Below are 12,293 nucleotides of genomic sequence, written 5' to 3' on the forward strand. Positions count from 1 at the left end.
TACCTGTTTGTGGGGAGTGCAAAGAAGGGGTAGCCAGAAAGATGTAATACCTTCAGCCACCTCTTCATGGCACTGTCTTTTGTTGCTGAATAATGCTTCCGAGATATTTTACCCGTTTTATTTTTATTCTCTTCCTTCTGGTTAGCTCTGCGCAACTCCCATTTCCCCATCTCTATTCTTAGTAATTTGACAGTGAGCACAACTTTTAGAACAGAACACAACTCTGAACCCCAGACAGTCATTTTCTACAGTCTCCTAGATTTGGGAAGCATTATAGTTAGTTGAGCTACCTCTATTTTTTCAACATCTAAATCATTCTGTTCCTTCTCAAAGCAGGAGAGAGCAAAGAAAAGTTGATCCAATAAGGAAGGGAATCTCAAGAAGATAAAAGAGAGTGGGTAACACAGAGAACAATAAAGAAGTAATGTGGTCAGGAAACCACGAAACTGTGTGGAGGCAAGTATACAGCAAGCTCAGAAGGAACAAGCAGCACCTCCTTCCACCCACTTTCAGTCAGGTAAATGCTGTTAAGGTGGCTTTACTAAGACCCTTCAACTGTTATGTACAGAAAATAATAGCATAAACCAGCCAGATTTTCTAAAACAGTGAGTAACAGGGTGCAGACCTGATATCTTAATAAAAACCAGCCCACTACTGACTGCTTGTCTCCCTGGTGCACATATAACCTTTACTAGTTCAATAACATTAGCTTCTGTTAAAGGTGTGGGTGAACAGCTACCCTACTTACCTTAGTCCTTTCAAGCCGTGGCATCACATCACCACATCACTTAGTAAGTCAATTATCTTTTAATTTTTTTATTTTAACAGAGGAGTACAATTAAGCACTCTTGGAGCCTAGCTCTCACCTTTTCTCAGCTTCTGTGTCTCGGATTATTACTGGAATAGTTTTCCTGTATTAATGTGGGCCTCTTCTAGTTCTTCAGACATCAGCAGCACTAGCCTGCTCCTCCTCCAGTATCGTCATCTGACTTGTTTGGAAATTGGTCTCTTCTACAGTTTGAATTCTGTGTTAGCTAGAGGCCTTGTTCCATAGTAACCCTAGCCACTGGTGGTTAACATATGATATTTCCACTGAATGGGTTTTTAAGGACATGAGCCTTGGTCTAAGTTGCCTCAATTCTTGCCAGGACTGTCCTTAAAATGGACAAATCCTCTCAGTTACCCTTTAATATAAAGTCCTTAGGTAAAATAGAGTTAAGTTACACAGTGCTTATAGAGGTATTATCACAAATCTTAAATCTCCTACACTAAATTTTTCATTTCATTTTCTGCCACGCACCTTCGGTGTAATGAGGAAGTACTGAGATGCCTTTTTTTTACAAGCAGTTTCGACAACCATTTGAAAAACTCTTCTCTCATTCACTGGATCCATTCCCTAAAAAGGAAAAAAAAAAAACAACTGTTCTCTTCACTATCTCATAAGCACCTGTATGTAATAAGTTCAATACTGCACTATTGATCCCCACCTGATTTATTTCATCAACAATCCTGAAAGGACATGTGTTGAGTTCTTGTAGAGCCATCAGGTACAACATAGTGGAAACACTCTTCTCACCTCCACTCTGATGATATGGTGTCAATTCATGAAGTTCAGTGCCACTGCGGAATTTGACTCTAATGCGAATCCCATACTTGTCGTACTCCTCCTGTAAAAGCCAGTACCTGTCAGACTCATTTTCTTCGTAATACAGCTTATTTTATAATTACATGCAAATTGAAGGAATTTATGACAAATATTCTACAAGGGTCTACAAACTACTCAGTTTCAACTTAAAATCAATATATTAATTCTGTTTCATCTCTTTTCTTAAATCTCATATACTCTTGTTAGAGAATTTTCAACAACACTCCTTCCCCATGACAATGATCTGTTCATTTCTGAATCCCTGGTAAGACAGGTTTCATACACATTCAGAACATCAGTAGGAAAAAAAATCTTGGCTAGAAAAAGAAGAAAACAATGTCCCTATAAATCCCATTAATCAGAAAAAAAATGAGGGCATTAGGGTACATGGTACTACCAAATTGAACAAAGGAGTGATGGTGGTGTGTAGGTTAAGATTCCATCTGAAACTCTTCAAGTGCAAGCAGTCCAAAATTCAACACAGCAATTTTCTTTTCATCCTTAACACAGGAAAACCACACACAAAGATTCCAATCCTGGCTTTTCTTTAACAGTAAAGTGACACTGGTCAGCAGCCTGAGTCAATGCAAAGGTGTCAGGCAACAGATGTGATTCAAAAGAAGCATCATGCAAGAAATACATTCATGATTCAGAGAAAAAAGAAATCTTCAGAGTACTCATTAATATTTCTGAAGTTGTGTTCAGTTGTTCTGATCACAACTTCATGTAAGGAGAAATAAAAACTAGGATCTAAGGTCTCTAGACCCAGTATAATTTTAGATCCATTTGCACAGACTGAAGCTAGGCTCAGGAAAGCGAACAAGGTACAGGTTAGCAAAACTTGGAGTAAGAAAGATTTACCCTCCAACACAGCCATGATGCTGTCAGAAAGTCAGGCCTTTGTTGCCAGACTATTTGGAATGCCAGTTTCTACAGCTGACAAGATGTTCAAGACCTGACAAGAACAATGCTCAAAACTCCCTGTGGGGAAATCAAGGAATGTGAGGATTATCACTGCTAGCGGAATTCTGCTAGCCAAGGAAAGTCAAAATGTTCACTGAGGCTTCTGCTAGGATGTCAAGGAACAACCCAGTGAAGTGTTCCACACAGTATCACAGATTCAGAATCACAGAATCAATTTTGTTGGAAAAGACCTCTGAGATAATAGTGTCCAACTTATTACTGAACACCACTATGTCAACTAGACCACCTCCTTAGGCAGTTAGTTCCCATGTCTAATCTCCCTTTCTGTGAAATCTCTCCCAATGTCCAAGATTCCTCCTATTACTGTCACCAAGGACATCAACAGATCTCAAGTTACCTGCAAGGCAGGCTAACAGAGGTTTGAACTTCAGTGTCACACAAATATTTCTAAGAAAAGATAATTCTACCTCAAGAGTGTTTCTCTTTATATCTACAGGTCAGGCAAAAGACCCTGCTGCAGCGAAGGGTAAGGAATCCAAGCTCAGGAACAGATTATCTACCTTTCCGCATTTTTGCCACTGACCCCCCCAAGCAAGGAAGTTTTACTCACTGGCACAATATCACTGGCTAACCTCTTAAAACTACTTGTGACATCTTTGCTATAGAAAAGCAAGACCTTCCAAAGAAGATACTCAGAAAGACAGTCCAGACTCCTTTTGCTTTTGAACTGCTTTAATGTTCCTTCTGTGTTCTCACTGCCGACTTACTTTTATCTAAAAGACAGTTTTGTGTAAAATAGATCTGACTCTCCAAGTAACTATTAAAAGACCAGAAGAGTCCATGTTTTAATGTCCTACTGTTTCATACTAGTCTCCATGTAAACATTTTTTATGCAGTTCATATACAGAGCCTTGTCGGACACTATTCTGCCCCGAGTAATAGCTACCACTTCAAATATTTTTAAAAAAGCTGCTTGAGTTAATTTACAATAGCAAAAAAAAGAAAAGCTTAAGTCTTAATTTTCACTATTGTAGAGTCTATGCACTAACACGTGTAAGTTTTGAAATCGTAACTAGAGAGATCAATTTAAAACAAAATATCCAACTTCTTTTCTGTTCACTGCGCTTACTGTTTCTCCCCAAATTCTACTGATGCTTTAAACTCTTCAGAGGTAAACCCTACTGAGAGCATAACAGGATGGGCCCAATGACTGCTGCTTCCAGAACAGACAAAATGCCAGCACACTCCACTAGAAGCTACATGTAGAACAAAATCAATACCTAATAATAGTAGATATAGATGATAACAGAAGAACACAAATCAGCTGAAAATGCAGAATCAAATCACTGATTTCATAAATCTGAGTTACAGCTTCTAACCAAGCTCTGTAAGCTGCAAGCCTATTCCACAAGTCAAGACGTGAAGTCCTATGTATCTGGATAAAGACCCAATTTTCTTCAAATCAGACTGGTAAGTAAGTTCAGTACACAAAGTGTTCAGTAAAAGTTCATTATTTTTTAGAAATAACATCTCCAAATGACCACTTGTTACTTTCCTCTAGCAATAAATTGACAAAAGGTGATGCAAAAAAAAAAGTTATTCTTCCATATGAAAAATAAATCTTACCTCATTTTCCACATGAAGATCAACTTCACCAACACACTGCATAGAACTAAAGAACTTACTGAACTTAGCATTAATTTGTTCAATCATGCCTTTCAAGAGGTTTAGCCACCTTTCTTTGACCTAAAAGTAGACAAACCCATGTAAAACCAGTTCAAAAACTGAATTTTCTTAGAGATACCATTTAAAGAAACATCATGATTAGGGAAGCTCACATCTCAGTTTACACTCAAAACAATTTGAAATCTTACCCTTTATTTCTGTACATACATTTGTTCTATAACGTATAATGAAATAAGATTATAATGATACCAAAGTGATAACTTGAGCTATTACCTGTGAAATGTTTTGCCTATAGTTATTCAATTCATTTTTCTTTTCCTCTAGATATTTTGTCAACTGCTGTATTTCTTGTGTTTGCTTATTGTATTCTTCAACAACCTGCCAGAATAAAAAAAGGTACTCAACAAAATGTTTCCCAAATTCTAACCTTCACTGTAATATCACACTGCACTGATAATGTTCAAACACAATTATATACGCTATTGCACTGCACACTAAACATTTCTAGCTTTAAAGCAAAGAAATTGTAAAGCATTACCTCTTTCACTTTTTTTTTTAAAAGGCACAGAACACACTGTTCTCTTGGAACAACCTACTTAAAATTTTAATAGATGCAGAATCTGGCATTTACAGCACATTGTTCCTGCTCTCTAGCTTTTTATACCTATACCAAGGGATGTAGCAAGTACAGTGCAAGCAGAGGGAGAGGAAGAGTGAGTGGAAGGTAAGCACTGAACATACCGAAGCATTCAGGCCTGTGAAACAGGAGGCCCTGGTCTTCTCTTCGTTCAGAAGAGCATCAATTTCCTCCAATGTGTTTGGAAGAGCCTGAAAACTCTACAAGAGAAAGGATGCAAGTGTTACAAAGCAATACTAATGAAGGACTCGCATTTTCTAAAAAGAAATTGAATAAACCATAAGGTATTCTGTTACTTTTAATCAGGATGTTGCATATTCAAAATTTAACACAGCAAAATTCCCTTTACAAACTACTTTGGACAGAGAAGAAAGCTAGACAAATATGGCCTCTAATTATTTCTGTGAACAAAATACTATGGATTTTAATTGAAATCTCAGATCAAATTTTCTCTCCCCTGTGCACAAAACAAAGTGATAGTCAGAGGGTATTCCAGCACTATTTAAAAGTTCTTTAAAAGGTTAAGTGACAATAAAAGAAATACACATGATCCTTTACTGAGAGCCCTCTAATATAAAAAAAAGAATACTCTTTGCAGAAGCTATACATTTAAGACAGATGTGGAGATTTGGTTTTGTACATACACTTTGCAATTCTCTTGGAAAATCTTGATCTGGACTCAATTTGCAGACCTGTCGAGCTTGCTTCATCAGCTCCTTGCAGTTCTCATATAGAACTCGCTTCTTATCATCCAGTTCATGAAACCATTGCTGTCAGAAATGTTAAAGATATTTTAAAAAAAACATCTTATTTTTAAATTTTATTATGAATTTCTAGAGATGACACTAGCATACTGGCAACAAACCACATATGAAGTAGAAGTGAAATCAGACTGAATGTTAGAATATTGAAAAAATTTGTTTCAACAAACAGAATTCATTATACCTCTCTGCTCCAAGTCAACAGATGCCAAGGTAAAATGTCAAAAGCAAATTCTTCTAACACAGGTAAATTTATTTTCTCTCAACTAAACAAGTGTACATGTAGACTTAATAGATACCTCAAAATAGACTATTTTACAGGAAGTTACCTATAAGCTGTTGCAAGCCTTATATTAGATCACATTTAAATGTATTTATCTCATTAGGAAAGCACAGTGGACATGATGTACACTGAACAATTATTTCAGCTGACATTTTACCAAGTAAACATCATCATTACACAATCAGAAGTACCTAATTTGTTGTTTCATATTCTACCTCTGTAACAGAGCTAGAAAAATACAGAAGAAACACACACTATTTTTAAACTAGTGCTTAAAAGTATTTGAAATGCAGGTATGGTTCTGGTTTCACAGTGGTCTCAAGGCTAAACTCTTTGGAACTTACTATAGGTAAGCAGCTAACTCAGCCCATGACTGTTACAATGCAATGGTATGTCAACAGTCATTTACAGCAGTTAAAATACAGTACATAAAATATGGCACCTTCACAAAACACCAAGCTAAAGATTATGTCAAATAAGCAGTATTCAGGCAAAAGAATTTGGAAAGTCTGAAGTATCTCTCTCCACCTGACCCCAGCAATCGCACTCACTCATCTCTCTGTATGTGGAATGCTTCTGCTTCCAATTGCTGAGCGTGCAGTGTTTGGGAGTGACTGCTCACTACAGCCTACCAGCTCAGGTGAGCACCACTGCAAGACAGCTGGGAGATGCCACTCAGAAGGGAAAAGGACTACATACAAACATACTGGTAGATTTTAACCAGGGTTAATTTACCATACATTTGCTCAGTGATTACACATATATTCTATCTTTTCAATTGACCAGTACACTGCAGGAATACATTATTTCCACTTTTTTTCAGAGGCACAAAATTCTAGTTCAAAAATTCATATGCACACTATTTTCCTTCAGCGCTTTCTTCTGGCAGTTTGGAAAGTTTAGTTATATTCTTATATGTATGAGAGCTTTATCTTTCCAATTATTGTTGTTGTGTACCTCAGTTAAATATGGGAGCCCTCCAGTGGTGAAAAAATTTCAAAGCTTTCCTTTGGAGATTATGCAGTTAGAGAAACACTTATTTTGAAATACAGGATGCAGACACTGATAGCAACTCTCATTACTTTCTGGCAATTTAATCAATCCTTATTCATTAAATACAACAGAAGTAGTAGTAATAGATGTGACTGTGAGTGATCAACCATGGAGTTCTCACACTCAACTCAAGAATTAGGGTTGCTCTTCTCAACATGTATCAAATCAAAAATCCTGTTCTTCCCCTCTCTCCACACCAAGCACTATATTTTGCTTTAGAGATAAGCACTTTACAGTCTCCATAAACACACTGTATTTTTCTACACTGTTTTTCAGAAAGGTTGAGGAAAACAAAATAGACCTTTTTAAGGTCTTTTCTGAAGACTTCATGAAGTCTACTGCAGAGAAGGAAGGAAATGTCACAGGGGTGGCAAGAAGGACTGGCGTTAGAGCCGTACAGATAAAACAGTAAAGGGAAGATGTCGCTTTTTCTGTTTACAGCCAAGATCTTATAGTACACTGAATTGGCATAAACAAACCTGTACAGCATAACACTTACGTTCCATTGGATATCTGCATATGTCACATAATACATTAAATAAAAAAATTTTAGGAATGTTTTACAAAGTTCTAAATTAAAATGGGACCCAGAAATTCAAAGCCTTAAAGGCTTAATCTGAAATGTGTTTGACTTCATGATCATGAAGGCAAAGGATACAGTCAGCAGCATCCATACTTTTTTATATAAGCAGCATTGATTTAATACTTATGTGTTTGACCATTTCCAGAGCTCAAGTCAATTCTGAATCATTTGAAGTGGGTAATCTCAACTCTCAATTGTACCTAAAGCTTCCACTTGAAGCCCTGCAGAGCTGCATGGAATAAGAGTTCAAGGTGATCTCTAGGCACTGCAAATGCCAAGTAGATTCAACATGGAATATGCCTGATCCAAGCCAAATAAAATTCTTCAGGGAAGAGGAAAATACATGTTTGGCAGTGGAAACTTCAGTATTCAACAGAAAGAATGGAAAGAAACAGACATTGGATGTGATTATGAAGCGTGTACCAGAATAAATGCACTGACAGTCCAACAACAGGTTAAGTTTCAATTTTCATTCAGCTTTGCCAGTTTACTGTCTTGCCCACATGCTAAATAAAATGGTAAGGTTCCTGTTGATTTCCTGAAGGTGCTTCAATAAAACAATCGTAGGTAAAAAAAGTAGATCTAAGAATTGCCATTTTGAACAGAGATACTACCATAAAAAATGGTAAGTCTAGAGAAAACCTTAAATTTGTTTTAGCCAACACCGTAAGAATCAATTTGTAAATAGCTGTATCCACGTACTTCAGGAAAGTTCTGCACTAGTACAGAGCTGCAATTACAGTTTCCATAAAGGATTCTACCAAAGAGCAGAAATCAATTCTATTCTGTATGCACAAGTAACTCTATTCTGTTGCACTCATCAGTACTGCAATTGGTTTTATGCAAAATAAGAAGCTGGTTAAAGATAATAGAACTTGCAGCAGTGAACCACTTCTCATGAATTTGTTTGAACCCATGCCTGTAAATGAACAAAGCAAGTCAATTAGCAAGACTTTCAAACAACCATCATAAACAAACATGCAGGCAACTGCGGCAATTACCTAATGAGCAAATGGGGCTAACAATCCTCCTTAATGTTCAGTATGGGTCACAAACACAGGTTTTACTTCCCAGGCTCATTAAATAAATTAAATACAAAGGTAAGACATCACTATAGTGCCCACTTGAACCGCAGTGATGTGATAAAAAACTCTGAAATCTGTTGTTGCTAACTGGACTTGTTCAAAAACATGTCCTTTTTGAGCCTTTCCACTTTAATTGTTAAAAAAATGAAGCAACAAACAACCTATCTCTCCACATTGTCCTACTGCGCAGACCTCAAAAAAGGTTTCCACTTAGATGTCCAAAGTGGGGTTTCAGTTTGGGTCAAATCTCTATCAGATAATTATTCAGGTACTATAAAACCTCAAGCCATTAGCTTTGCTTTCTTAAGCAAAAAACCCCTAATCTCCTCATAGTAAAATCTTCTAGAAGGGTCTTCTACACTTACACAGCATACGGGGAAGTATAGCTTTGGATTTCCATGTACATGAAAAATTAAAATGCACTTGAACACTCAGAGGAGTTTTCCTCCAGAGCAGGTACACTTTTAGAAATTCTAATCACTGTGATTACTAATTTTAGGGTCTTATTTGTTTTAATGTTCATTGAGTCAATCATCAAAAATAAAGCACTGATATGATTTCTTCTAGTGATGGGGTTGAATGTAACCCAGTAATGACAAGTAATGGGATCCCACATGACTCAAACATCTCTTCACTAGCAAAGGAGGCAATTTTTGTTTAAAAACTATCAGAACATTTACCTCACAAGTACTGTCTACTAAGCTGACCAGACATCTAACTATCCACCAGCCCAAGCTTCTCTCTAAAATGTTGAAGATGTGGGCAGAGACAACTAAAAACATTAAATAAATTTCCCAGTGAAAATACACACTGCTCCCATGGCTTTGTAATACATTCTTACTCCTTACTGAGCTCTAGCAACAGTCATTTGCATTGGATTTTGATTAACTCTGAATAAAAGGTGCATCATGTGTGAGAACTGATGCAACACCCGTTTTCCAAATAACATGCTGGACTTGTCTCTGTCTTCAAGTCACTTTTTGCTCTCTTAGGAAGTTCTCCTCTGCCCAGTTTTCTTGCAAGTGATGGAAACCATAACCTCAAGTGGTTTTCTAAAGATATGCCAAGGTCATTCTTTTTGGAAGTATGTATCCATATCCATGCAAAATAACTATCACTTACCTTTTGAACTGCTTTCCAGTTCTTATTTTTATGAATCCAACTGAATTAGCAGTAGGTTATAGGTAAAAAAAAACAACAGAAAACTTACCCCTCTTTGCTTTCATCTCCCCAGAGCATTTAAAGCTTGTACCACTACACAAATACAAAAATTGACCTCTATGCAGCAATCCATGAGCATCACAGTATCCTCTCTACTCTTCAAAAAGAATATCTGCCTCTAGAACTAATTCCCCAGAGACTGTCTTTTTACCTGAACACAGCATAGCTTCCTAATATGATCAATACAAGGGCCGTACATCCTCCTTTCTGTCCGCAAAAAAAGGCATTTAATTACAGTACGAGGCAATGAGCTATGAAAGAAAGGTAAAATAGTTCTGTTCTGCTGCTGCACTTTCTGGTTCACCTTGAGCTGGTATTTCCCACGTGGGTCAGAGCTACCTGTCCATGGACAGACTCAGAAGAAAAATAATACTTCCAAGTGACAGCTAGTGCTTTTACACACACTATGCATTTCAACAAAAAAGATCCAGGGTATGACTGTTTGGGCACATTTTCATAGAAGCTTATCTGTCTTGAAGTCAAACTACAGAAATCAAGGCAAATATTTAGCAGTACTAATACCCACTCCTAAGCAAAGACAGAAAAGTATCCTTTTGAACACCATAAAGACTTCCACATAAGATGATGTCGTAGTAGATATCCCAGTTCTCATAGAAGTTTTTACCTCTGCAGCTTTTAGCTGTACAATTCCTGGTTTATACTCTGATTCTAGTCTGGCCTTCTCAGCAATCACCTTACTCCTTCGAAGAGTCAAAATCCCTTTGAGGATGCTCAGTGGAATGATATCCTACAAAGAAAACAGATAATTTTTTTTCCACCAGAGACTCAAAACCAATATAATCACTATCAGGCTTCAGAAATTATCCAATTTTTTTTAGTCATAACACACAATCTCACACTGTGTTCAGCTCACCAACACTGCTGTCAAATTCAATGAAAAAGGTGACTTATTGGTGACCCAAGTTCTTCAAGATGTACAGTCGCCAAGTACTTTTATCTCTAAATATGTGTATACACACATACACACACATCACTTTCAACTAAACAATTTTACATCAAAAAAAACCCACATTCTCTTTCCCTTCACCATATGTGAAATGTAAGAAAAGCCAAGGCAGTCTCAATTGTTTCTCAGAGACAGAATTCGGTGGACATCATGGTGGATTTTGGTGGATGCCATATGTCACACAGAGATGAAAAGAGGTCAAAAAATAAACAGGAAAGATATATACATCTCTTAATGACAACACAAGTTGATTGACAGATGTACAGTGACTCCAGTGTCTTGTTTCTTAACTGGAAAAGTGTCTGACAACAGAAGGAGGCTCTATTTGGGAAGCTTCTTAACAGGCTTTAGTGATTCCCAGAACCTGATTTGACAGTGTCGACATTAAAATGCTTGTTTTTTTAAACAAGTCAGCCTCAGGAATGATCTAGAGGCTTCAAAATCCGCAACAGATTCTTGACTGCTTGAAGGGTATCTTCAAACTTTAAATTATAGGGCATTGAGAACACCAGTTTACCTCCTTTTTTTTTTAATGATTGGCTTAAAACCACAACAGAATCCTCTCCCTTAATGAAAGGGAGGACAAGGTTTCAGCTGTCAACATAGAGAACCTACAAGATGAAGATTTGAGTGTGTTAGCTTCTGACCACAATGGTGAGCCATGATCTGACAAGGTTTGATACTTGACTTTCTGTAGTGTGAACTTGGACAGAGGAAAATGTCTATTTCCAATTCTCTTAAACAGCTTAAAACTATCAGAAGTTAAACTGATAGCTTAAACTATCAGAAATGCAAACTGAAAAAAAAAATTAAAAATGGAGATAAAAAAATGGAAAACCTTAAGATTATTCAGTAACAACAGCACAAACAGAGCTACATCTAAAAGCAGCGCCAGAATCTGTAACTATGGAACGTGGCTGTTTCTGTCAACTGGTTGTAAAGTACTGACATGTATTAGGTACGTGCCAGGTACACTCTGCCGTGTGTGTTTGTGTAAGTACACATGCAGCCTGTATCTCTAGTTGACTCATGAACTCTTTTAAAAAAAGAGATCATATTACCATTCGCATATACACACAAATCCTGTCTATCTTAAATTTCCCTCTGTGGCAGAAATGAGTATGTCTGAAACATACAACTACTGAAGTTTTTCTCACTTTAATAACCTACACTTAGTATAACTACAGAACCTAATAAAGAAAATACAAAGACTCAACTTTGGAAGCATTCATGAAGTTTGACTTGGGAACAACTAGATATGTATGGATTTCAACTATGGTGATGAAACATATAATGAAATATCTTCCTTGTACCAGACCGTTTTCTTCTTTTCAGTTTGTACTAGCATGTATTTGCTACAGCACATCAAGTATGAAAATTGAGTTAACACACAGCTGAAATAAATCCTTTTTGCAATCAATAACTATTTCAGGCAAATACCATCCATC

General features: G+C 36.9%; 1 protein-coding gene across 2 annotated transcripts in view; it reads right to left on the reverse strand.

Annotated features, from left to right (window-relative positions):
- Positions 1 to 12,293, reverse strand: part of SMC5 (structural maintenance of chromosomes 5) — a 48,615-nt gene that overhangs the window by 5,116 nt on the left and 31,206 nt on the right. For both annotated transcript variants that reach the window (XM_032676053.1, XM_032676054.1), the window contains 7 exons: positions 10,504 to 10,626; positions 5,537 to 5,662; positions 4,997 to 5,092; positions 4,529 to 4,633; positions 4,196 to 4,315; positions 1,488 to 1,667; positions 1,301 to 1,396 (listed from right to left, as the gene is read on the reverse strand). In XM_032676053.1, coding sequence (XP_032531944.1) covers positions 1,301 to 1,396; positions 1,488 to 1,667; positions 4,196 to 4,315; positions 4,529 to 4,633; positions 4,997 to 5,092; positions 5,537 to 5,662; positions 10,504 to 10,626 — 846 coding nt within the window. The remainder of the gene's footprint in view (positions 1 to 1,300; positions 1,397 to 1,487; positions 1,668 to 4,195; positions 4,316 to 4,528; positions 4,634 to 4,996; positions 5,093 to 5,536; positions 5,663 to 10,503; positions 10,627 to 12,293) is intronic.

This window comes from Chiroxiphia lanceolata, chromosome Z (genome assembly GCF_009829145.1).
Source record: "Chiroxiphia lanceolata isolate bChiLan1 chromosome Z, bChiLan1.pri, whole genome shotgun sequence".
Classification (NCBI taxonomy): domain Eukaryota; kingdom Metazoa; phylum Chordata; class Aves; order Passeriformes; family Pipridae; genus Chiroxiphia; species Chiroxiphia lanceolata.